Consider the following 27,147-nt stretch of genomic DNA (forward strand, 5'->3'; position numbering starts at 1 on the left):
GTACATACCTCCTCACTGCTTCAAAAAGGACAAGTTTTAGATTAGAAAGGAGTTTGTCTGGTGTTGTGTGGCCTTGTCAACACCTGGGATATTCCTGTAATATGGATTAGAAGATCTGGTTAATTCAGTGTCAGCCACATTAAAAAAGTGCAGTCTAGGAGGGTTTACAGGGGCAGCAGTCCAAACACTGTTCTCAGTCATTTTGAGAAGGTTCTGTATTTCCAAAATCCACTCTGTGAGTTCTTGCTCCCTGGGACATTTACACCTGTCTTCTTATCATGTTTCATGTGTTCACATGGACTAGTTTTCTACCGACACGTCTCCAGAAGCACCTGGACTCTGTCCAACATATATCTGTCCTTTACTTCTTCTTTTCATTCTTTCATCTGTGTCTCTCTCCTCTTCTCCTCTCCTCGCTCCATGAATCAGTGGATTCATTCAGATTTAGAAAACTGGGGTCAGGCTTTTTAACACCACCTAAACATACTGTACCTCTCATCTTCTGATCTCAAATATTTCCTCCTGTCTAAAAGTAAACAGTCTATTCTCTAAAATTCTCCATCGAATAAGAAGTAATAATGTTCATTAAAAATGCTAACCATGTTATAATGGTGTTCTGCATCATTTATCTATTTATTTATTTGTTTAAAAAAAAATTTAACCAGTCAATAAATCTGTTAGAATGACAATAATATATTTTAGTTTCAGTCTTGCTGTTTACAATGGCAAAAATATAAATAATTATAATACATCTTTAAACTTTAATTTGGTCCAAGTTGTGTTGATTAGTCTCCTGTCTTGTGCAGAGTGCTCTCTGAGTGAGGACCACAGAGCTGATGTGCTGCTGCTTCTGGATAGATTCAACCACATCAGTTCAGAAGATTTCTCCAAAGTGAAGGATTTCCTGGTGGCTCTGGTCCAGATCCTCGGTGTGGTTGGTCTTGATTCGGTTCAGATTGCTCTGGTGAAGTGTGGTGGAAAACCTGAGATTGAGTTTTACCTGAACACTTATCACGATCTGCCCTCTGTGGTCAGTGCAGTGAGGAAGATCTCACAAAGTCCTGCTTCTCCTGGAAACCTGACCACTGACGCTGTGGAATCTGTTGTGGAAACAATTTTCCACACAGACCAAGGAGATAGACTCAGTGCACCTGATGTTCTGATTGTGATCAGTGACAGGAACTCATCGAGCATAAACAGAGACACTGTCAAGCGTTTTTGGTCATTAAGTGCGAAAGTGTTTATAGTTGGAGTTAAAGGTGCAGATTACAGTGAGTTAAAGGACATTGACATGGATCTTGATAAGCCTGAATTCTACACTGTAAAAGACTTTAGTGGTTTTTCAAACACTTTGAGAGAATTAACTCAGTCTTTTTGTCGTTGGATCAAACAGAAGCTGGGTGAGTTGTTGCCTCGTCTTGCTTCTTTTTCATCTGTGTGTGTGATTGAAGTCACTGCAGCTCTGAGTCTTACTATTAAGAACTTAATGACAATCACAAAATAGAAGAATTAGTAAATAATGAGTTGATCAGTGAGGCTTTACGTGGCTTGAGGTGAGGGTGCCACACACTGGTGTCAGTAGTACAGGTTATGGTGGAGGTTGTAGTAGTATCGTGAGCAGGGCCCGACCAGCCCGATCACTTATTCAAGCCAATACTGAAGTACTGGATTATTAGAAGTAAATGGGTCCATTCAGAACACAAAAAACACAAACACTCAGTAAGTGGGACATGTCATAGCTCATCTGAAATCTCCAACACCTCCAGAATTCATGAATTTCCTATTTAAACATAGTTCTGCAGTAGATTCTTGTGGATATTCACAAAATTCACTTCTATTTTCAGACCAGCCAAAGCCTGAATCTCTGAGTTTCTTCGACATTCAGCCGAGGAGAGCTCGTGTCTCATGGACTTTTAGTGGCAGCAGCGAGGTGTGGGAGTTTAGTCTAGAAACAAAACCTTACACAAAGTTGGTAGCTGTCCCAGGATATGAACGAACTACAGAACTCCTCCACCTGAAGCCAAACACTTCTTACGAAATCTTTATCAGCGCATTCAGGTCTGGATGGAGTGCGTCTGTGACCGGACGTCTAACCACACCGCCAGGTACAGCTCTACATCCTAATTCTCCCTTCTCCTCCTCCCTCTCCCCAGACACCTCCTCCTGCTCCTCACTTGACTTGTCGTGGTTTTGTTTGTGGTTTTCAGACTCGATGCGGTTGAGCGGTGGTCCAGGCCGGTGCTCTGGTTCTCTGGAGGTGCACACAGACCAGTTGTGGAGCTCAGTGTGTGCAGAGGGCTTTGGTCAGACTGAGGCTGAAATAATCTGCAGGGAACTGGATTGTGGAGGAGTGTCTGACCTCCAGGGGGCGCTGATTACAGAGGGATCTGTTGTGGGGAGGTCCTTTCACTGCAGTGGAGCAGAGGCAGCACTGAAGGACTGTGAGAGCTCTGAGACGCTCTGCTCAGCTGCTGCCAACATCACCTGCACAGGTAACACGCCCTCCAACACAGGCCATAACTAAGGAACAACTAAAGGGATTGAGCTAAAATTTAAGATTCTTTCATTTGGTCATTTTAGAAATGTTTAGAATTTTTTTCAGCCAAATCTGAGATGGCTCATAGGGGAGGGCGACTGATTTCATATGGACCGACCCAAATATGTATTGTTTAAAGTTATTTCTTCATTCATTACATTGAATGAAGAAATATGTATTGTTTAAAGTTATTTCTTCATTCATTACATCGAATGAATCATTATTTTCTGTCATGACTCACATTTTATATTCACCGTATATTTTGTTTGTGTCCAGATGATGTTCTGTTGTGGCTCAATGGACATCACTGTTATGGTTTCCTGCATCTGAGACACCAGGACCAATGGAGACCAGTGATGACTTCAGACCAGGATTTGGATTTGGACTTTGGCTCTGCTCTGTGTCAAAACCTGGGCTGTGGTTTGGCAGTTAAATTTTCTTATTTCTCTAATATCGAGCCTTTCTGGTGGCTGGACCCTGAGTGTGTGAAGAGGAGAGTTGTCCTCCGAGACTGTCTCATCTCCAACAAGACCCAGGACAAAAAGAGTCTGTGGCTGATCTGCTCAGGTCTGTACTATATTGTCACATTTCTAAAAATGATTATGTGGATTACATGGTTGACTATAATCCCCCACTATATTTTTCAAACTGCACAATAATCTGATGATTATTTCATGACAGTTTTCTCTCCACAGACTTCTACCCTGGTGTCAAGACGTTGGTCTCCTCAGAGGGAGTTTTTCAGTCCAGGGGGCACAGGGCTCTTGTGAGGTCCGGTGCAGACTTCAGTGTCTCCTGCTTTTTAGATAAACCATTCTACTCTGTTTTTTTCCACCTGCTGGCTCCAAGTGGGAATTACACCCTGCCATCTGTCAATCACTCTGCACACTTCCTGTTCACAGCCTTTGGTCCTGAACACACAGGGAACTACACCTGTGGTTACAGTGAAGATAATTCAAGTGAAATCATGAAGAACGTGACCCTGTACATCGGCCGTGGAGGTATAGTTCTTTAGCTGTTTGAAGATCCTTTGTTTTATGATTATATTTATGTTTAACATCTGTACAGTGGCAGACTCAGACCTGCTCCTGAGAGCCGGGATCCATGTTCTCATCCTGCTCATCTCCACCACTGCACTGTACTTCTACTGCCAGGTAAAACACAGGACAAAAACAAGACCAGACCACAACTCTGATCCAAAGTTCAGAGGTTAGAATCCTGCTCCAACATAAAACAGTATTGATACCACCTCCCACTGATGAATGCTGTTGTTGTGCCTTTGGGCAAGACACTTAGTCCTCCCTCGCCCCCAGTGTCTATGTACAGTGGTGTGTGAATGTTTGTGTGTCTGGGTGTTTCCTTGATGTAACAGTGTCTTGAAGGTGTTAAAGCTCTATACGTGTTTATTTATCTTTTCAATAAGGCAGGAACGACAATAGGGCTAAATAATGACTTCAAAGTTCCTGTATTACACAAAATAGATTCTTGTGAACTTTAAGTCATGTTATAATTAGGGATGTCCTGATCAATTTTTTTTTTTGTCCCTGAGTCCAAGTTTGAGTCATTTGATTTTGAGCATCTGACGATACCGAGTCCTGAACTGATACTTCTATAAAACTTAGCAAAGAATAAGATCCAGGATGTAGGGGAGGGGGAGGGGGGATCAGATTTTGTTGATTTCAATGTGTTAATTTTATTAACTTTTCTAACCATTTGCCATCATTGTTGAAAATCTTGACTTTTCACAGTCTGGTCTTGGAATGTGTAACTTAGTAAATTTAATGAACTGGACACAACAGGAACCAGACCATAACCAGATCAGACCCTGAGACTAGACTCTGCACAATCTAGAGTTTGTATATTTGATATTATATGGAAGCATGTGCATTATATTTTAAACATTTAGGCTCGTCTATGATAGTCAAATAAACCAAAATCTTACCAAATAAAAATGAGATGACATTTATTGTACATAACTCTCTTTGTGCAGCCCCATAGGTCATTCTGTACCTCTAGGACACACGTTAATAACTGTGACATTTACAATGTCCAACTGATTGATAGGACTTCTCAGGAACTTTCATTCTAACAGAATAATGTAGTTTAATACTAAATTCACTTGCAGTAAGACTAGAGTTTAAGACTGTAGTTGTTACATCTGTGCCCACCCCTGATAAGGGCCATGAAGGGACAGAAGTCCCACAACCCCACCTTCTTTGCCAAAAGCCCAGCTCCACTGCGCAACATGCAAACAAACAGCACCGTGCGACGACGCCATCGGCCGCGCAGGTGTGATCACGGGGCACTGAATCCCAGGCAACAGCGCCCGAGCACGACATGGCCTAAAAGTCCCAGCGTGAGTGCGCCTCTAGTACAGCAGGCGCTGGGACAGACAGTTGCGCTGTCTGTGTGTGGTGTGCTGTGTGTCCTGTGTGCGCTGTGTGTTATATATGTATATTATTTATCTGATACCTGATTGGAACATAACACAGTCTCGTGATCGGCTCCGATTTCTGATCACGTGATCAGATCGGGACAATCCTAGTTATAATGCTGCTACCTCATCAAAAACAGACCTGGAGTTGTTTTGATCCATGCATACATATTTGAGTAATCCTTTATTATTAGTCTGTCTACATCACCAAAGCTCAAATTGCTCTGTTCCACCTTGTGATGTCATGAAGTGGTAGGTCTGAAGTTAACAGCTACATTGTGCCTTTGTTTCAGTAGAGATTGGCAGTTCCAGGGCTGAAATTATCCAGGTTATTCTATTGAAGGTGTAGGTTAAAAACACAGTGGAGCACATCCTGTATTATCACATCACAAGGTGGAATAGAGTGTTTTCTTCTTGAGGGAAGAACTCAGCATAAACATGAAAAATGTTAAACATGTGTGAATGAAGCAAAGCACAGCTCCAGGTATGTTTGAAATGAGGAAGCCTAACATAGATCAGAAAATTGCATAATATGGGGCTATTTAAGTACTAAACATGTTTTTATTTAGGCCAAAGCACGGAAACAACGTGGACAACGGCGATCTGCTCATCTCCATCTTCAGTGAAAGGCCAATATGAGCCACGTCTTGGGTTATTATAATATTAATGTTTTCTTCATTGGTGCATTTCACTCTTTCACTATTTTCTTTCCAACCTCCTTTTCATAACTCCAACCCAGCTTCATTCTCACCGTGAGTAGGTTCTCCTCTCCACAGAACTGGCCTGTAACATGGCCTAGGGTTTGTGTTAGTTACATTGTGCCTCTTTAACTTATTCTCTGTTATAATATTGTTTCCACGTCAAAACATCCCTGGAGTTTAGTTTAGTTTCATTCACACATGTCCATCAAAATCTGTGTATCATTCGTTCATTTGTTTTTCAATATAAAACCAAAAATAAAACCATTATGTGTCTCCAAAAGCAAAATTTAACAAACTGACAATTTCTTTTTTTCCTGTTTCGATTTTGTGTTTAAATGAAGAATGGAAAAAACAGATAACGGCTGTTTCCCGTTTCCGTGACTTCCATGACTGCGATGCCGGACTTTCAACCCTAACCCTAAACCAGGACTAAACCAGGTCCAGGACCAGACCGGGACTGAGACCAGGACCAGACCAGGACAAGACCGGGACTGAGATCGGGATCAGACAAGAACTGAGACCAGCTTGAGACCGGGAACAGGACCGGGACTGAGACCAGGACTGAAAAAATTTAGCCCTGGTTTAGTCCTGTTTTAGTCCTGGTTTTGTCCTGGTTTAGTCTGTAAGTGGTGCAAAAGTCCAGCATCGCAGTCATGGGAGTCATGGACACGGGAAACGGCCATTATCCGTTTTTTCCATTCTTCATTTAAACACAAAATCAAAAAATGAAAAAACAAAACATTATCCATTTTTCATTTTGGTTTTAGAGACAAATAATGAGGAAAATTGTTGTTTTTTATTTTTTTTATTTTTGTTTTTATATTGAAAAACGAATGAACGAATGACACACGGATTCATCAAGTCCAAGTCCATCACCCTCTAGAATCTGAAAACCATCAATAACTCGTAGGCAACTATCTGACAATTAACAGCAAATGTTTGTATGTTAAAGTAAAGAGTTACTGAAATATGAAAAAGGAACTCCACATATCTTTAGCCTCTTATAACACGTGAGCCAAACATGCTTCGGATATATGTTGATCTTGTAAAGTTTCATGAGAATTCCTGTTTCAAACTGCTAAATGTTTTCTCTCCTGGTTTGTGGTGAGGGTGAGGTACACACACCTCGTAGTAAATATTTGAAAGGACGACCACAACATTTGACGACAACATTTCATCACAAACCATCCTGAGAAGCCTGTGAAATAAAGACATTATGGGGAAAGATTTAGTTTATGTTCCCATTTTGTGATAAGAGTAAAACACTGTCAGCACTGGATAATCACAGCAGGGCATTTAAAGGTCCAATATTACACAAAATGGACTCTTGTCAACTTTAAGTCATGTTATAATGTGTTTACCTCCTCAAAAACTCCTCAAAATGTGACTGTATATCCATCGTGAAGATTTGTAATAAAACAGGGCTGTCGGTGAATTTGATGTAAATTAAACTTGCTAAATTTGATGAAAATAATCAAAGCCAGCTCTAGATATTGGCCCAACATCAGATTTTCTTGAATTATAACCAGGAATGTTGACTTGTAAATAATGACAAATCTTTTTGTTTGAGATGTTCTAACAATGTGAGAATAAAATGATAAAACTGTTATGTTACTTTATCTCAAATATTCTGTACATAGATTTGTGTTCTTTATGATCTTTTGTTGATTTTGTAGTAAAATGGTTTCAAAGTAAAGTTATTTTAACTGTTTTGAGTGTTAATATTTGCTTCACTTTGTAAGTCTATCAAATGTGTAACGCTGTATTTAAAGGTCCTATATTACACAAAATTATAACAGATCAGAAAACAGTGTAATATGGGCCCTTTAAGATTTATTAAAATGATAAATACAAGAATATACTTTATGGATTAGATTTACCTTGATTCTGAATGAATTAAATCCAGTGTAATTACATGTTTTGTTTTCTAATGATAATGTAAATAAAGTCCTGGAGATCATTTACGTCTGTTGTATTTATTTAAGATGATTTCATAAATGTTTATTGCATGTTATACTGTCCATTTTATGAATTCAACATAATCACATCATTTAAAACCAAACACTGTGTAGTTACATTTAGTCCACACTGTTATTTAGAACTTAAAGTTCCTATATTATGGAAAATTGACTCTTGTGAGCTTTAAGTCATGTTATAATGGGCTGTGTGCACAATAACCACTGGAAACACTCATGCTCATTTTGACACATAATAAATATTACAACAATGCCACAAACCAATATATTCAAAATTAAAAATAGTGTAGTCTTTATTTTAATTAATTAGAATTTCAATAGGTTGTTTATTTTATGTTTTTTTTATTTGAGACACAGTGAGCTAGTGAGTACTTGTAGTTGTGTTTTTTTTCATTCACATATTTGTATTATTCGTCCGTCTACATCTCCAAAGCTCAAAATGTTTGTTCCACCTTGTGATATCATAAAGTGGTAATTTCATGATATTGCATGAAACTACCACTAGTTTTCAAGTTACTTTTTGTTCAGTAGAGATGGGCAATTCATCCAAATGATTCTTGTGAAGGTGTATGAAGTTTAAAAACACAGTGGAGCACTTCCTGTATGGCGGGACGTGACGGGGCATCTGTGGTAATTTATAGAATACAAATTACAGCGGGACACACATAATGCCTGGAAAAGAGAGGCTAAAATTTTTTTTATTATTTACTTAAAATTATTTACTATTTAATTATATTTTCTATTAAAATATTGGTAATTTTCTGCGGTGTTTATCATAGCAGCGTCTCCAGTGTCTCTGTACATGGCCCCTCCCACCAGAGCAGAGTCTCTGTACGTGGCCCCTCCCACCAGAGCAGCACAAATGAAGACTTGTCTCTTTCCAAACGCTCTTAAAGGACGATTGTTTTGACTGTTGACTGTGACAACCTCATCAGCAAAATGTCCAAAATGAGAAAAGTGGAGCCAAGTGCAGGATTTTCCAAGAAAAACTGACTTATTCCTATTTATACAAGTTAATGTTAAAACTTTGTGTTGAAATTACATTTTTCTTAAAGTTTCAGGTTGTTCATAATATTATAATATTTTGTAAAATAAAGAGTTCATCAATTTGCGTTTCTCTGCACAAATATTTGAACTTATTGTTATTTTTGGGGTATAAATGCTATGAGTTTTCTGATCCGGCCCCTTTGGGATCAAAGTAGGTTGGATACAGCCCCCGAACCAAAATGAGTTTGACACCCCTGGTTTAGGGCCTTTTTAAAGCTCAGATTTGAATGTTGAACTGTTCTTCTACTTTTATTGAAATATCTTAAAAGCTGTCCACATTTTATTTTTAATTACAGAAAGTGGTTTGGTGATACTAAATTAGGCATTAAGCTATAATAGCTATTATTTTGTATCAATCATAAGTTATTTCTATGTTACAAGACTTACAGTAATCTTCTGTTGTCTTAACCTATAATAAGGCAGCCTGAAGTTCCACATGTGCACAAAGTGCCCTTATTTTTCACTGAGCAACTGCCCCCCAAAATATCTGTGCACGCCACTGGTCCGAACTGTATATTGCAGATCTACATGCAGATCATGAAAAGGTTTCGACCCAGTCTTTGGGAAACAATGATTTAAAGAGAAACAGTTGTAATTCTACTTTTCAACATCTGTCTGAAGATGATCAAAACAATGCAGTAAAAATGGTAGATTTGCAAGAACAAAAATGCTAAAAGTGCATAATAACTTTTCACAGAATAGTGGTGATAAATAAAAAAGAAAACCTAAAGAGAACCTATTGTGATTGTGTTTACTTTAAATATACACGCACATTTTATAACACATTTTTGATCTAAAAACAACTTAAGTTTGGCGTCCAATTGGAGCTGACATTGCCGTAAACATCATCACAACAAAGAGTCATGCAGGTGTTAAACCCCCCTCCTCCCCATGGATAACTGCACATCACACTAGAGAGCAGCGATTTTTTTATTTTTTCATTTGTATAAAAACGACAACGTGACGCTGAACTAATGAAGCGATGAAAGATTGCTCCAACATCACTCCAAATACAACTTCAGAAGGTAAATGAGAAGGGGAAACTATGACATGGCTAAAAGCTCTGACAAGTCAAGTAAAAAAATATAAATATAAAAATATAATAAAAATAATTCTGTTATGACAATGATGTCATCTTTGATTTTCTATCAAATACCTCACCTACTTCTCCTCAAAATATCAAAATATCTCTACACTCTGGTCTGACTTATGACATTAATGATAATAAAAGAGATACACCAGCTTCATATCATATTATATCTTTCATGGGGAATTTAAAACCACAGAAAGTTGCTCAGAACATCCACACTTCTGATCTGCACTGATGATTAAAATGAGATCAACTGTTAGGTACGTGAGGTAAACTTGTGTTTGCACAACATTTAAGCACCGCTCATCTAAGAACATTTTGGACACATTTAAAATCATACTCATTTTAAAGATGCATTGTGTAACTTTTCTGGTGGAGGGTCTATCAAATGCTTTTCTCCATGGAGACATTATTGTTTTGTGTGGAATGTTTCATAGTATGACATTACACTTTTCTATCTTCATGGAGACCAAACCAGGTCAAGTTACAGGTCAGATCTGTGGAGAGGTGACCCCGTTTACAGTCAGAATGCCCGTTTTTCTCACTATTTTTGAGCTATAAAACCACCGGTAAATGAATAAATGTAAAATGGAGCTGTTTATTGTCTGTGGAACTTTCCAGGCAGAGCAATGACATCTCCATAGAAACAACTGATGACGGACCCCCAAACTAAAAGTTACACAGTGCAACTTTAAAGATTCTCTCCTTTCACTGCAACAACGATCCCCACCCACACAACAACTCAAACCTATTTAAATATTAATAACAACACACCTAAGACACTCTAAAAGAGTTCAACATTTAATAAATTGACTTTTGTCTCCATGGAGATGCAATTTCTTTGCATTTATTTAATTACAGGTGTTTTTATTGACACCTTAAAAACATCACATTCTCGCCTCTCTACAGATCTGGCATGTAACTTGGTCTTGTTTATTTCCAAGGAGACAAACAGGTGATGCTACATGTTTGATGCTTTACTGTGGAACATTCCAGACAAGGCAAAACATCTCCATGGAAACAATCAGGTGATGATGTTTCATTCACATAAGTTTAACTCATAAACCCGCAAACAATAAACACTCTGTTCCACCTTGTGATGTCATGTGGTAATACAGAAAATGCTCCACTGTGTTTTTTAAACTCCACACATCTTTACTACAGTCATTTAGATAATTTCAGCCCTGGAATTTCAATCTCTACTGAACTAAAGCTAAAAGGTAACTTTTAACTTGAAAACTATCACTTCATGACATCACAAGATGGAACAGAGCATTTTGAGATGTAGATGCTTTAGAGATGTAGACAGACTAATAATAAAAGATTACACAAATGTGTGAATGAAACAAAACAACTTCAGGTGTGTTTTTGATGAGGTAACAATGTTTTAATGTAATACAGGACCTTTAAAGAGGGGTATTGTGTAAATTCGGCTTTTTGGAGCTTTCCCACATGTTTTTGTTCCCTCATAAAAAGCATGCATGGAGAGAGTTTCATCCATGCTCTCATTTTCAAACACTCTTCTCCTTCTACTGTAGTCATAAAGTTCCCTGTAGGTGCCAGTGTTTTTGCTCTTTAAACATATTTGCCCCTTCCCCCCATACTGCAGAGTTTACCCCATCACGGAGGCTTCATGCCCCAGCAGACCACATGCACCAGGCCCTGACGGACGGGACTGTGTTTGGCAGTGGTGGAGTGGGTCAAGTCATGTTCAAACACCAGGACCTGCATGCTCAGAGAAATCCCGGTGTTCCCCGTGTTCACATAGCAACCGAGCACTTGTTATTTTAGGCTATTAATTAACCAAATAATTTTATGGCAATAGGCAATAGCCTATTCAATTGATTCAACTTCAAAAACGCTCTGCTTTTAGCCTAATGTGAGAAACGCTACAGTCGAACTAGATACAAACCAGACTCCTGAACCAGCTGGAGCAGCTCCGGTTCAGGCCGGGCTTCAGTGCTTCAGATGAGCTGGAGCGGGGAGTGATGTTAGGAGCCTCGGCCTGAGAAGAGCTTTCTCAGGGAAGAACCAAGTTCTTGGAGGATGGACTGCTCAGGATAATATGTAACCAACCAATTGGATTTGTGCTTCTGTCCAGATGCTTTGCACAACCTCGGAACCAGCCTCAGACCTCGAGCGCGGGAAAACTGGAACAACCCACCTGGATTTGTAATCTACAGTGGATTTTCGCTTTCCCTGCATGGATCCAGCATGGTCTCACTGGCCCCTGTCTGGAACCTGCACATGGAGGATGGACCAATCTGACCAATATGTGTGACTTGAGAGCGAGAGAGAACCCTGAGCCCGGGGAGCAGGGTGTCTGCAAAGCACAATCCGGCGGCGGCTGTGCTGAGTCCCGTGGGGGCGGAGCTCTGCACCAGTCCTTTTGGCTGCGGTTACCCGACAGTCTAAGCGGGCGCACACACAGACACCGACACTCAGTCCTGGTTCAGTCCTGGTCCCTCATGTCACAGGTCACTGTAGGACAGTACTGCAGATATCATGAGCCTATGCAGGTTGTTTTCACCATTGCCAATAGCTCCGGTCTGACATTTAAGTTGTAGCTATTTTATATTTGTTAGACTATCACTGTATCGGGAAAGATCAGCGTCCAGACATGTAATTTCTGTGTCCACAATCAAAGACTTCCCTATCCACACAGTAATGCAAAAACCGCTTGAAACGCTAGTCACATAATGGACTGGTGTCACGTCGTCATGACGTCCAAACTGGAGTTGCATTCTTTTCTGGTTTTGCAGTGATATTTACCAGCCTCTGCACGTTTACCAAACCAAACGCACATCGTGACAAACACAGATGCATTTGTGCACTTTTGTTAGGCAAACTTCAACCAAATGTGGCAGTAGGTCTGTCCTGTAGATCTGCTCTATGCTGTAGACCTGCTTTGTGCCAACACTGTAACACAAATTTAGACTCGTTTTTGCTTCACATTTGGTCTTGCTCTTCTAATCAGCCGCACTGTGGAAGGGGCTTGTGTTCGCTGTAGGAGCGAGAGCGTGAAAAGGCGAGGGGCGGCGTGCTGACGTGAGGCAGATGGACAGGTAGGATGTTTAGGAAGTTTAACCTGCCCTGTGATGCACGCTGGTACACGAGGGCACACGCTGTTGCAGACGAGCCGTGCATAGGGAACGTGTGTATTTGTGATGTGCCGTAGAGTCTCCGCGGGCTGCACTGAGCGCACAGGCTGCCCTGAGACGCTCCACATGCTCCTGCACCCCAGTACAAGTTTATTGCCAACACCAGCGTCCGTAATGAAATATGATCGCACTTGTTGAGTGTCAGACCTTGAGTGAGAGACAAGATCGAGTCCAAACGCAAGTCCGAGACGAGACACGGCGATCTACCCACACGACCTTGGCGATCGACTGGTAGATCGCGATCGACGTATTGAGCACCCCTTGTCTAGCCTCTTTGCGTTTTGGCGGTGAATTAGCCTAAATCGCAGCAGACAGACCTACGTCAGCGTATCAGCGTATTAGTGTTTTCAGGCATCCACACAGTGCCGGATCAGATCCATACTCAGATTAATTCATAAGAGCTAGTGGTACCAGATCATTCCATCTCTGGAGCTGTTTTCAATCAGATTCGTGTGGGCAAACACTGCATCCACAACAAAAATGACTTGAATACGTACGGGTGTGGATGGGGCCTTACTTTTTTATATCTCACATCGGGAGAAGTGGGTGGACGGCGTTCCTCCACGTACCACACCCACTACACCCCTGGTGTTTGGGAAAATAAACTTCTCAAAGTGTCTAAAAGGCAGTAGAGTGTCTGGCTGCATATTTGTTTTGTTTTGTTTAAAATGTTTTGTTTGTTTTAAATGTTCATAAAACCAAATCCTAACCCTAACCATATAATAGCATGTTCTTAAACCTGACCCATATTCTAACCTTAACAATCACCTACTGACTGTTCCTAAATCTAAACTTATAGCATGTTTCCAAACCTATCCTAAATCGTAACTTCAAACAAACTTAGCACCCTAACCCGAAACCTAACCCAAATATTAGCCATAATGTTCATAAACCAAACCATGACCATAAAGTAGCATATTTCTAAACCTAACCCAAATCCTAAACTTAAAGGGGTTTATTATGCAAAATAGAGTTTTCTGAGCTTTCTGCCATGTTATAACATTGCCTGAAGGGGTTTTAGATGTCATCCATGCATGTTTTAATGCATGTTTGACTAATCTAGCAATCTCTCCCTGGCCCTTCAACCCTCCTTACGGTTAGCTGTGCGATTCTGTCCAATGCTCAGGCCACAAGCCTACGTCACCCAAGCTCCCAACTCGACAGTTCTCCATGAATATACAAAAGCATGATGCAATTATGCAATGCAGTACATTATAGATCAGAAAATTGTGTAAATGGGCCTTAAGGATCATCACCACACAGTTATTTTAAAATATCTGTGTGTTTTATGTATTATCTGAAGATGCAAAAAAAAAAAAAGTTTCCCATGTTTTAAAGATAAGTTTTGAATGTCACAAGCAGGAAGTGACATCAGATAAGAACAACACATAACAAGCTCATAGGCGGACCTGGTTTAGACCTGGTTCATTCCTAGTTTGGTCTTGGCTTATTTCTGTTTTACACATGGATTTCGGACGTGTGCTGTTTGTCCTTTTGCTCTGCTACTCTGGTAAAACTTTTATTTTATTCATTTTTACAGGCTACTCATACATATATTTATTAGTTACTTATTAGAATTGTATTTATTGAAATTGTTATCAGGGTGGAGTGGGCTCTGAAATCTGCCGGTAATGCAGCGTTCTATCAGCAATCCACAAGCCCTCTTTTTCATTTGTTAAAAAGAGAGAGAGAGAGTGAGAGAGAGAAAAGGAGTATTTTATAAAAAATATCACATACATTTCTGTATTCTGCTGCATTTAGTTCTTATTTTTTGCCAATAATAATTGGCATATTAGAATAACTTTGTGAGAGCTCATCTGTGTTTAAAACTCTGCATAAACAGCTGGTCTGTTCTTTTACATGTTCTGTTCATTTATTTAAAGTGAAATGTTCCATTCAGTGAATGACTTAGGCCTAAAAATCAGCTGAAGCCAGAGTTAGTGCACTGTCATTTTAAAACCTTTTCACAATAAGATTTGTTCTGCAGTTCATCAATGCAGATTGTTTTATTTTGAAAGTGCCGTGGGAAATGTTTAAATGATGTTAACAGCACCTTGACACTACATACACTGGAGGAACTTTTCTGAGGTTTTGGGGTCATATGAGAGATGTGAGAGGGAGCGCACGGCCGGCGGGAAGAGTAGCTGCAACTGCTCCTTCGGCTGCACTCCTCTCCTGTCAAGAGAAATCTCCTGTGTCTCCCGATTACCACTCCACTGCTGATTGTTATTATTTATTTATTATTGTTAATTATTATTCATATCATAATTAGAAATCTGTAGAGGAGACATAGTGGAGAGACGCACAGATGTTAGACAAGTGAATGAGTTTTTATTATGTTTTTTTAGTGGTGTCAAATTATTAAAAAGAAAAAAAAAAAATCAGATTAATCTGAAATATGATTAATCGTGATTTATCACACTGAGCGCATATTATTTCAACTTTTTAGTTTACATTTTTTTTCAAACAAAAATGATCATATCCTAATTAATTAATTATTTTAAAGTCCAACTGTCAATAATTTAAGTCTAGAAATTGCATTTCATAATGAGTTCGTGTGGTCACATGTTCCAGGTTAATGTAGCTCTACTAAGCAACAGGTTTAGTGGGTAAAAGACTCTTCATTGCCGCTTGCGGTTGTAAGTGGCTCTTATGGTGACAGATACAAAATGTTCGAGTTGTTCTGGCGTCTTCCAGTGTTCTGCAGCAGTTTGGTGAAATATTGAGCCCATTTGACTCGTTTTAGTGCTCACACGTGACCTTTAGTTTTGTCACGGAGCGCGCGCGGGTCCACATCAGCGGAGCGCGCGGAGCAGAGCCGTGGCGCGTGTCTGATCATCAGCGGCTGATGATCTGTGCGCGTTCACGTGAGGACTGAGCAGTGGTGATCCTACACAGTCTGGCGCCTGAAAAAAAAGTGAGGACCAAGGGGGTGGAAATTTGAAAAAGAAACAGACAATGAAGATAAACAGAGAGAATAATGTCCAAGAAAATCTCAAGAAAAAAAAAAACATATAAAATGAACTATATAAAAATGGCTAAAAACTGCATAACTTTTTAACTCTTTAGAAGTTGTTCAGGAACGAAAATTTGTTGCTGTGCATGTACATATTAGGATATGGTAACATTTAGTAAAAGTAGATTTTAAAAGCATCAATCGTCTTTGTCTTCGAGTCACTTCAGATTGGTCTTATGCACATATAGTGTAAGATAATTGTGAATTTTCTTTTCCTTTAGATTAAACATGAATGACCCTGACCTGGCGTGGGTCATTCATGTTAACTATTTAATACTAATCAACAATACACAAATGTACAGTTTTTGAATAATTACGAGACTATGGTTTAATCATTGAAATAAAATGAAGAAAAAATACATTCATAGCTTAGTTAATGTCCAGTTTGATTAATATTAGCTGCATAGCCCGTTTAGCTGCAGAAATCCACTTCTCCCGTCAATCTGGAGTTTTGTCAGTCTGTTAAAAGACTCAGACTTTCTTCTATCTTTGAGAATGTTTTCACCCCAGTGCGCCACAATAATCCACAATCTCTGAAACTCTAAAGTTTGTTGTTTGAGGAGCACAAATGGCCCATGCCATTTGGAGGTGCATGCTGGGACTGTGTGACGACAAAAGCAGGAGCTTTATAATGTCAGTGTTGGTAAAACTGGTGAAAAAAAAAGCAAAATTCTCTAATCCTCCAAACAATAAACAAGGGCTAATAATCTTGCTCTTTTGTGGTTAAAGTGTTCGTATTATTCACAAGAAGAACATTTTGTGTAATGTAGGACATTTAATTTGTCAGTTTATTGTGCCCATGTATACAGTATCAGTTTGTACATAAGTTAGAAAAGTGGACTGGTGGGAAGAAAACAAAACATGTGAAATGTGGTGCTGATCACAGGTTTATCCTGCAGTGTCGTGTTCATGCTGAACACAATCAATGAGTGGTCTAAAATAACTGAGACTCATCTAATCTGTGTGTTTTTCAGGGACTTGGGCTCAGATCACACAGAACCCTCAAACAGGTACATACCTCCTCACTGCTTCAAAAAGGACAAGTTTAGATTAGAAAGGAGTTTGTCTGGTGTTGTGTGGCCTTGTCAACACCTGGGATATTCCTGTAATATGGATTAGAAGATCTGGTTAATTCAGTGTCAGCCACATTAAAAAGGTGCAGTCTAGGAGGGTTTACAGAGGCAGCAGTCCAAACACTGGTTCTCAGTCATTTGAGAAGGTTCTATATTTTTCCAAAATCCACTCTGTGAGTTCTTGCTCCCTGGGACATTTACACCTGTCTTCTTATCATGTTTCATGTGTTCACATGGACTAGTTTTCTACCGACACGTCTCCAGAAGCACCTGGACTCTGTCCAACATGTATCTGTCCTTTGCTTCTTCTTTTTCATTCTTTCATCTGTGTCTCTCTCCTCTTCTCCTCTCCTCGCTCCATGAATCAGTGGATTCATTCAGATTTAGAAAACTGGGGTCAGGCTTTTTAACACCACCTAAACATACTGTGCCTCTCATCTTCTGATTTCAAATATTTCCTCCTGTCTAAAAGTAAACAGTCTATTCTCTAAAATTCTCCATCAAAGAGGAAGTAATAATGTTCATTCAACAATGTTAACAATGTTATAATGGTGTTCTGCATCATTTATCTATTTATTTATTGTTTTTTTTTAACAAGAAGCCAATAAATCTACTACAATTATAATAATATATTTTAGTTCAGTCTTGCTGTTTACAATGACCAAAATATAAAATAATTATGATACATCTTTAAACCTTAATTTAGCCCAAGTTGTGTTGATTAGTCTCCTGTCTTGTGCAGAGTGCTCTCTGAGTGAGGACCACAGAGCTGATGTGCTGCTGTTTCTGGATAGATTCAACCACATCAGTTCAGAAGATTTCTCCAAAGTGAAGGATTTCCTGGTGGCTCTGGTCCAGATCCTCGGTGTGGTTGGTCTTGATTCGGTTCAGATTGCTCTGGTGAAGTGTGGTGGAAAACCTGAGATTGAGTTTTACCTGAACACTTATCACGATCTGCCCTCTGTGGTCAGTGCAGTGAGGAAGATCTCACAAAGTCCTGCTTCTCCTGGAGACCTGACCACTGATGCTGTAGAATCTGCTGTACAAACAATTTTCCACACAGTCCAGGGAGACAGACTAAGTGCACCTAATGTTCTGATTCTGATCAGTGACAGGAACTCATCAGGCATAAACAGAGACACTGTCAAACATTTTTGGTCATTAAGTTCAAAAGTGTTTATAGTTGGAGTTAAAGGTGCAGATTACAGTGAGTTAAAGGACATTGGCATGGGTCTTGATAAAACTGAAGTCTACACTGTAGAAGACTTTAGTGGTTTTCCAAACACTTTGAGAGACTTAACTCACTCTTTTTGTCATTGGATCAAACAGATGCTGGGTGAGTTGTTGTCTCGTCTTGCTCCTTTTTCATCTGTGTGTGTGATTGAAGTCACTGCAGCTCTGAGTTTTACTATTAAGAACTTAATGACAATCACAAAATAGAAGAATTAGTAAATAATTACTTGATCAGTGACAACAATTTGTTGCCCACACTGATTTACCTGGCTTGAGGTGAGGGTGCCACACAAATGTAAAACATTTACATGCAGAGTAATTCTCCATGCAGCATGTTCACTAATTAAACATAGTTCTGCAATAGATTCTTTTGGATATTCACAAAATTCACTTCTATTTTCAGACCTGCCAAAGCCTGAATCTCTCAGTTTCTTTGACATTCAGCCGAGGAGAGCTCGTGTCTCATGGACTTTTAGTGGTAGCTGGGTGTGGGAGTTTGTTGTAGAAACAAAACCTTACACAATGATGGTACATATCCCAGGATACCAACTAACTACAGAGCTCCTCCACCTAAAGCCAAACACCTCTTACGAATTCTCTATCAGTGCACGGGAGTCTGGGCAGAGTATGTCTGTGACCGGATTTCTAACCACACCGCCAGGTACAGCTCTACATCCTAGTTCTCCCTTTTCCTCCTTCCTCTCCCCAGACACCTCCTCCTGCTCCTCACTTGACTTGTCGTGGTTTTGTTTGTGGTTTTCAGACTCGGTGCGGTTGAGCGGTGGTCCAGGCCGGTGCTCTGGTTCTCTGGAGGTGCACACAGACCAGTTGTGGAGCTCAGTGTGTGCAGAGGGCTTTGGTCAGACTGAGGCTGAAATAATCTGCAGGGAACTGGATTGTGGAGGAGTGTCTGACCTCCAGGGGGCGCTGATTACAGAGGGATCTGTTGTGGGGAGGTCCTTTCACTGCAGTGGAGCAGAGGCAGCACTGAAGGACTGTGAGAGCTCTGAGACGCTCTGCTCAGCTGCTGCCAACATCACCTGCACAGGTAACACGCCCTCCATTCTGTTCCAGATTCTTACAGCGTATTTGAAGGAGAAATGATTGATTTCTATGTTATTATGAAATATTATCTTGTCATCAGCTTTTTAAGATGTTTATCTTCAAGATATATCATATACACATGCTGTATTTTAAATGCTTTGAAGCTGTAGACCAGGGGATCAGCTTTCAGTAGCTCTCCACCTCCTTCAAAATACCTCGTCAAGGGATTTCTGAATTATATGTATTGTGCTGAATTAGTCAGATTTGATTTAATTTAATTAAATGTCTTTTAATATTTTAAATGTATAATTTTGATGCCTAACGATGTGCACTATTAAATGGATATAGTTAATATTTTATAGACATCTAACTGTACCCCATCTAAGGTTTGCTTCTTATAATAAGGTTTGGTTCTTATAATGACTCAGTTTATTGTAACCGCTAAAATTAGTAGCTCTGTGGCATTCTTCTTTTGTAAAGGTCACTCATTGACACCATTAAGAGTTCTGGCTCCCACAGACCAGTTAAACACTCCTAATCCTAATGTTTTACTAGTCACCTGTAGAAAAGACACCTGTCCACAGAATCTGTTAATCCATCAGACAGGCAGCTGGGACCACAGCCACTAAGCCACTTAATGCCACAATGGATTAAAATCCTGCAGTGCAAGGTTCCCCTGTTTAAGACGGCACATGTGCAGACCTGAAGTTTGTCAGTGAACACCTGAATGATTTAGAGAGCGACTGGAAAAATACGCTGTGGTCAGATTAGACCAAAATCAAGCTCTTTGGCCTTAACTCAACTCGCCGTGTTTGGAGGAAGAGAAATGCTACCTTTGACCCCAACAGCACCATCCCCATCGTCAAACATGGAGGTGGAAACATTAGGCTTTGTTTGGGGGGTTCTACCAGGGCACAGGACAATACCCTGTCAATGGGAGGATGGACGGAGCCATGTACTGTTAAAATCCTGAGTGACAACCTCCTTCCCTCCACCAGGAAGCTGAAAATGGATCCTCCAAGTTCCCAGGCAATAGCCATAAAACCTTAATGATTTATAGATGATTTGCAAAGAATAGTGGACCAAAATTCCTTGTGATATATGTGCAAACCTGGTCATCAACTACAAGAAACCTCTGATCTCTTTGCTGCAAACAAGGGTTTTAACACCAAATTCTAAGTCTCTTTAGGCTAGAGGGTAAAAATACTTATTTCACTCAATGAAATGGAAATCAGTTTGTATATTTTCTTTAAAGTTATTTTTTGGATTTTCTTTTTAATATTCTATCTCTCAATGTTAAAATAAACCTACCATTAAAATGATAAATTATCCATTTCTTTGTCAGTGGGAAAAGCTACAAAATCAACAAGGGACCAAATACTTATTTCCTCCACTGTATGATTAATTAATTTACATTTATGGATATGAAATTTTGCTAAGATAATGAGATATTAATGATATAAATATGTTTACTTTTCATGTAATGCATTTAAAAAAAAATAAACAGCATGTCTTTAAAAGAAAAGGTGAAATGTGACATAAAGTTGCGTACATATTTGACAAATTCCTTCCAAAAAACATTCCTTTTGGAGGGGATCAGATGCTTGCTGGTTAGTTGGATTACTAGATTATCTCACTGAGATACCTCCGTTTATATGACTGGGGGACAGCACCTCTGACACAGAGGCACAGGGGACTGTACTGTCACCAGTTCTGTTTACCCTGTACATGCTGGACTTTAGACACAACTCAGAGCTGTGTCACATGCAGAAGTACGCTGATGACACAGACATTGTGGGGTGTATCAGAAATGGTGATGAAGGGGAGGAAGCCTCAAGAAGAGGAACACTGTGCGGTTGGATAACCTGGTGAGGAAGCCAGGATCTGTAGCGGTGAAGAACTTGACTCACTCACATCTGTGGAGGAGAAGAAAGCCCTAAACAAACTCCTGTCCATCCTGGAAAACCCCCAGCCCCCCCTGCACAGCACCATCCCCGGACAGGAGAGCACCTTTGGAGACAGGCTCTTGTCCCTGTCCTGCTCCATGGACACTCGGGAAGTTTATTTCACACATCAAACATCTGCACAGCGCATCCCGACAGCTGATGAATGCATGTTTCATTTTTGCTGCCAAAATTGGAAATTCTTTCAGGATCGATAAAGTATCAATCTCTATCTATCTATCTATCTTGCATATTTCTAGAAAGTATCACATTAAATTCACTTTTTTCATTTTTACTTACCAAAACTATGTACATTATGTAATAATGGCATTTAAAACAGCAGAAGTATTTTAATGTGGAGAAAAAAAGACAATTCTTCATGAATGTATAATAAAACTGTGCAATCGTATTATGGCACACATCAAATTAGATTTTAGCAAAGAGCTGCACCAATTTGCAGAGCTATGTAAAATACATTATTTCTATAAAAATGGCACAAAATTAAATATTATTTTATTAAATATAATCCGATCACATTCACACTCTTTTCTTTTACCCAGTACAAAGTCCACAGAATGATTGTGACTTCAAATGTAAAACAGCACAGAGGTTTGCGAGCTGCTCAAATCGATGTCGTATTGTAGATACAACAGAGAAATCTTAGTTACCGAATGTAACTGTAGTTTTGTAGTTTGTGTGCAGCCCTCTACCTGCCGGCCCATCAGGCCTGGTCTCTTTATCCAACTATAAAAGAAGTTCATGGTTTATTTGTCTCCTTATCTGGACTCAGGGGAGACACTCTCTGATAGTGTCAGTGTTCACACACACTGCAGCTGCTCAGAGGAGATGTGTATTGATGATTGATGGATAGATTGAAAAGTATTTAAACTGTCTGTTCACATGAGGCTCGTATGAGGTCCAACGTGGCACATGCAGGGAAAAAGCGCAGAGCAAACAGGTGGACACAGGGAGTGAGCTCTTAAAGAAGACAAATGTTTTTTCCTGGTGTTTACTTATAACATTTCAAGAGGCCCATTTTATTTATTGTTTTAATATTGATTGTTTAAGGTGATTGTTTCTTTATTTATTACAATGAATGAATCATTATTTTCTGTCATGACTCACATTTTATGTATCATATATTTTGTTTGTGTCCAGATGATGTTACGTTGTGGCTCAATGGACGTCTCTGTCATGGTTTCCTGCATCTGAGACACCAGGACGAATGGAGAACAGTGGCGACTTCAGTCCAAGATTTGGACTTGGACTTTGGCTCTGCTCTATGTCAAAAGCTGGGCTGTGGTTTGGCATTTAACATTTCTTATTTCCCTGATATCGAGCCTTTCTGGTGGCTGGACCCTGAGTGTGTGAAGAGGAGAGCTGTCCTCCGAGACTGTCTCATCTCCAACAGGACCCAGGACAAAAATAGTTTGTCCCTAACCTGCTCAGGTCTGTACTATATTGTGACATTTCTAAAAATGTGGATTACATGGTTGACTATAATCCCAGAACTATATTTTTCAAACCGCACAATAATCTGCTGATTATTTCATGACAGTTTTCTCTCCACAGACTTCCTCCCTGGTGTCAAGACGTTGGTCTCCTCAGAGGGAGTTTTTCAGTCCAGGGGGCACAGGGCTCTTGTGAGGTCCGGTGCAGACTTCAGTGTCTCCTGCTTTTTAGATAAACCATTCTACTCTGTTTTTTTCCACCTGCTGGCTCCAAGTGGGAATTACACCCTGCCATCTGTCAATCACTCTGCACACTTCCTGTTCACAGCCTTTGGTCCTGAACACACAGGGAACTACACCTGTGGTTACAGTCTATATGATTCAAGTAAAATCCTAAAGAACGTGACCCTGTACATCAGTCGTGGAGGTATAGTTCTTTAGCTGTTTGAAGATCCTTTGTTTTATGATTATATTTATGTTTAATATCTGTACAGTGGCAGACTCAGACCTGCTCCTGAGAGCCGGGATCCATGTTCTCATCCTGCTCATCTCCACCACTGCACTGTACTTCTACTGCCAGGTAAAACACAGGACAAAAACAAGACCAGACCACAACTCTGATCCAAAGTTCAGAGGTTAGAATCCTGCTCCCACATAAAACAGTATTGATACCACCTCCCACTGATGAATGCTGTTGTTGTGTCCTTTGGGCAAAACACTTAGTCCTCCCTCGCCCCCAGTGTCTATGTACAGTGGTGTGTGAATGTTTGTGTGTCTGGGTGAGTGCTTCCTTGATGTAACAGTGTCTTGAAGGTGTTAAAGCTCTAAACGTGTTTATTTATCTTTTCAATAAGGCGGGAACGACAATAGGGCTAAATAATGACTTCAAAGTTCCTGTATTACACAAAATAGATTCTTACTGAGCTTTAAGCGAGACCTGGAGTTGTGTTTTGATCCAAACACACATGCTTGAATAACCTTTATTATTAGTCTGTCTTTCTATCTGCAAAAATCAAAATACTCCAAAATTCCAAAATTGCATAATATGGAGCATTTAAATTGTATTAAACCAGTACTAAACATGTTTTTATTTAGGCCAAAACACGGAAACAACATGGACAACGGCGATCTGCTCATCTCCATCTTCAGTGAAAGGTGAATATACCATCCTGAGAAGCCTGTGAAATAAAGACGTTATGGGGAAAGATTTAGTTTATGTTCCCATTTTGTGATAAGAGTAAAACACTGTCAGCACTGGATAATCACAGCAGGGCATTTAAAGGTCCAATATTACACAAAATGGACTCTTGTCAACGTTAAGTCATGTTATAATGTGTTTACCTCCTCAAAAACTCCTCAAAATGTGACTGTAAAGCCATTTTGAAGGTTTGTGGTAAAATAGGTGAATTTGTTGTAAATTAAAATTGCAAAATTTGGTGAAAATAATCAAACACAGCTCTAGATATTGGCCCAACATCAAATTTTCTTGAATTATAACCAATAATGACTTGTAAATAATAACAAATCTTGATTGTTTTGTTTGAGATGTTCTAACAATGTGAGACTAAAATGATAAAACTGTTATGTTACTTTATCTCAAATATACTGTACATAGATTGGTGTTGTTTATGACCTTTTGTTGATTTTGTAGTAAAATAGTATCAAAGTAAAGTTACTTTTACGGTTTTGTGTGTTAATATTTGCTTCGATTTGTAAGGTTATCAAATGTGTAACGCTGTATTTAAAGGTCCTATATTACACAAAATTATAACAGATTAAAAAACAGTGTAATATGGGCCCTTTAAGATTTATTAAAATGATAAATACAAGAATATACTTTATGGATTAAATTTACCTTGATTCTGAATTCATTAAATCCAGTGTAATTTCATGTTTTGTTTTCTAATGATAATGTAAATAAAGTCCTGGAGATCATTTACGTCTGTTGTATTTATTTAAGATGATTTCATAAATGTTTATTGCATGTTATACTGTCCATTTTATGAATTCAACATAATCACATAATTTAAAATCAAACTCTGTGTAGTTACATTTAGTCCACACTGTTATTTAGAATTTAAAGCTCCTATATTATGGAAAATTGACTCTTGTGAGCTTTAAGTCATGTTATAATGGGCTGTGTGCACAATAACCACTGGAAACACTCATGCTCATTTTGAGACATAATAAATATTACAACAACGCCACAAACCAAAGTATTCTAAATTTTAAAAATTATTGAGCACACTTTTTTAAAATTTATTAAAATTTTAATAGGTTGTTTATTTTATGTTTTATTACTTGAGACACAGTGAGCTAGCAAGTACTTGCAGTTGTGTTTTGTTTCATTCACATATTTGTATTATTCGTCCGTCTACATCTCCAAAGCTCAAAATGTTCTGTTCCACCTTGTGATGTCATAAAGTGATAGTTTCATGATATTCATTCATGATCACATGAAACTACCACTAGTTTTCAAGTTACCTTTAGTTCAGTAGAGATGGGCAATTTATCCAAATGATTCTAGTGAAGGTGTATGGACTTTAAAAACACAGTGGAGCACTTCCTGTATTACCACATGACATCACAAGGTGGAACATAGTGTTTTGTGTTTGAGAGAAAAACTCAGCCTAAATATGCAGGGTTTGTGTGCTAAACATGTGTGAATGAACACTACATTTTAACACATTGATCAAAATCGTGCTCAATATGGGTCCTTTAAAAGTAGAACTGGGTACAAAAAACGTTGCATGTGTTGCTGCGTTTAAACTGCATTTAGTTTAGTCATTTAGAGTCAAACTAAAATAAGCATAACAGGCTGGCATTGAACTCGAGTCAAGATTTGGACATGGATACCCACTGCTCCTGAAAACTTGCCCCAGCTGCATTGAAGGACGGGTCAAATGCAAAAAACTTACTACACTATATCTGATATTTACTGTCTTAAAACATGAAAAGCAAAACTAGTTCATTTTAAATGATCGTAAATGGTCCAAAGTTATTCCTCACTTACCTTATGCATTCAGAGCATCCTAATTACCGTATTTTTCGGACTATAAATCACACTTTTTTCGTGGTTTGTGTGGTCCTTCGACTTATACTCCAGTACAATTTATATATTAACATTTTCACACAGACAGCTCCAAGAGGCTCTAGTCTTGTGTGTCAGTATCTGCTGCACCTATTACTCCTGTACCACTGTCACTTTACTCTACTGTGCATGTCTCCTGCAGAAAAAGCTGCTGTCCTGCAGCAAGTAGTGAAATATTCAGCTGAAAACGGTAATTGAGAAGCGGAAAGAAAGTTTGGAGTGAGCGAAAAACTTGAAGGACTGGCAGAACGGGGGGATGGAGAAGGGAGGAAGCGCCGTGCAACTTTCCTGGAAGTCACTGGATGGATGAACAAAGCCTGGACTTCAGTGACACCGAAACCATCCTGTCCGGAATCAGAAAAGCCGAAATAATTCTAACTGGAAATGATGCTGAGTCTGACGACAGCTACACAGAAGAGGAAGTGGCGCTCTGTTTACCTCTGGAGGACACGGAGTTGCTCAGAAGTGACACCGAGAATGAAGAATTGAATGGATTTAGTGATTTGGAGTGAGATGGAGAGTTTGGAAAACTTGTTCTGTTCTGTTGTTTATGTTATATTTATCTGAAGAGCTGTTCATATGTGACATTAACAGTCTGTTGTTCTCTGTTCTGTTCTATTGTTATTACTAGAAATTGACTTTCAAGATGAAATGTCGGTTCCTGGTCTCTGATTTTAAAATAAATTTCCCCCAAAAAGCGCAACTTATAGCCCAGTGTGACTTTTTTTTTTTTCTTCTTTCTTTATTACACATTTTTTGGCTGGCTTATACTCTGGAGCGACTTATAGTCCAAAAAATACGGTATTCACTGAAATGACTTTAAAAGCATTTTTCACAATTCTCAGAGCCCAGAGAAATCTAACAACAACTAGCATGCAAACAGTGTACTTCACTGTGCACTACACTGTTACGACACACAGACAGATTTATTTTAATCTCAAGAGCTGCTTAAACAGTCTATCTGTACTGGGGCAAAACAAATACTGTTCAAATACATGAGTAAAATGAGGGTACAGGGCCTTAACTTCTGATATTAATCTTTTGTTTTTAAGTTCTCATACTCCAAGCAAATCGCCGGGCAGCACAAGAAACAACTGAACCACCATCTTGTTTAGTTGTGAGGTTTTACTCTTCTAAACATGCCCACATCAGAAGTTTACTCCACGGGGCCACAACATGCAAACAGTTAGGAAAGAATGCAGAGGTTTTTTTTTGTTTTTTTTTGTCTTAAAACTGGTGTGAAACTGAGCAGGACTGCAGCAGGGGCAAGCAGTACAGATCTTGAGCTGGTAATGAGGTCTGCTGTGAGTGTGGGAGACATTGTCCAGAGAAGTTTAGGAGACCAAAGTGG

General features: G+C 39.3%; 3 protein-coding genes and 1 long non-coding RNA gene across 4 annotated transcripts in view; all 4 read left to right on the top strand.

The window, feature by feature from the left end:
- LOC129410971 (uncharacterized) overlaps positions 1–5,951 on the top strand; it is a 23,466-nt gene extending 17,515 nt beyond the window's left edge. The window contains exons 2-8 of the mRNA XM_055160277.1: positions 807–1,400; positions 1,845–2,105; positions 2,208–2,492; positions 2,813–3,103; positions 3,232–3,537; positions 3,605–3,690; positions 5,540–5,951. Of these exons, the coding sequence (XP_055016252.1) occupies positions 807–1,400; positions 1,845–2,105; positions 2,208–2,492; positions 2,813–3,103; positions 3,232–3,537; positions 3,605–3,690; positions 5,540–5,596 (1,880 nt within the window). The 3' untranslated portion in view covers positions 5,597–5,951. The remainder of the gene's footprint in view (positions 1–806; positions 1,401–1,844; positions 2,106–2,207; positions 2,493–2,812; positions 3,104–3,231; positions 3,538–3,604; positions 3,691–5,539) is intronic.
- An 8,431-nt stretch (positions 5,952–14,382) lies between these two features.
- Positions 14,383–18,743, top strand: LOC129410972 (collagen alpha-1(XIV) chain-like). The gene is made up of 4 exons (XM_055160278.1): positions 14,383–14,455; positions 16,936–16,971; positions 17,777–18,370; positions 18,712–18,743. The coding sequence occupies exons 1-4, from the start codon at positions 14,410–14,412 to the stop codon at positions 18,741–18,743; spliced, it is 708 nt and encodes a 235-aa protein (XP_055016253.1). The 5' UTR covers positions 14,383–14,409.
- LOC129410973 (CD5 antigen-like) lies at positions 18,474–22,528 on the top strand (the record flags this gene model as incomplete). The annotated part of the gene is made up of 3 exons (XM_055160279.1): positions 18,474–18,928; positions 19,031–19,315; positions 22,413–22,528. Coding segments are annotated over exons 1-3 (540 nt in total), but the record flags the coding sequence as incomplete, so codon positions are not given.
- A 59-nt stretch (positions 22,529–22,587) lies between these two features.
- Positions 22,588–24,170, top strand: LOC110156568 (uncharacterized). Its single transcript, XR_008633119.1, has 3 exons — positions 22,588–23,132; positions 23,200–23,285; positions 23,801–24,170. It is a non-coding gene; the product is annotated as an uncharacterized LOC110156568 (long non-coding RNA).
- Positions 24,171–27,147: the final 2,977 nt, after the last annotated feature.

The sequence above is a fragment of the Boleophthalmus pectinirostris genome, unplaced genomic scaffold (assembly GCF_026225935.1).
Source record: "Boleophthalmus pectinirostris isolate CB_2022bp ecotype Guang Dong unplaced genomic scaffold, ASM2622593v1 HiC_scaffold_3, whole genome shotgun sequence".
NCBI classification, from domain to species: Eukaryota; Metazoa; Chordata; class Actinopteri; order Gobiiformes; family Gobiidae; genus Boleophthalmus; species Boleophthalmus pectinirostris.

Bases quoted from the DNA above. Each gene is read 5' to 3' on its own strand.
- LOC129410972 (XM_055160278.1), top strand. From the start codon at position 14,410: ATGGATTTCGGACGTGTGCTGTTTGTCCTTTTGCTCTGCTACTCTG. The intron at 16,972-17,776 runs GTACATACCTCC...TGTCTTGTGCAG, and splicing joins CACACAGAACCCTCAAACAG to AGTGCTCTCTGAGTGAGGAC. The intron at 18,371-18,711 runs GTGAGTTGTTGT...TTTGACATTCAG, and splicing joins TTGGATCAAACAGATGCTGG to CCGAGGAGAGCTCGTGTCTC.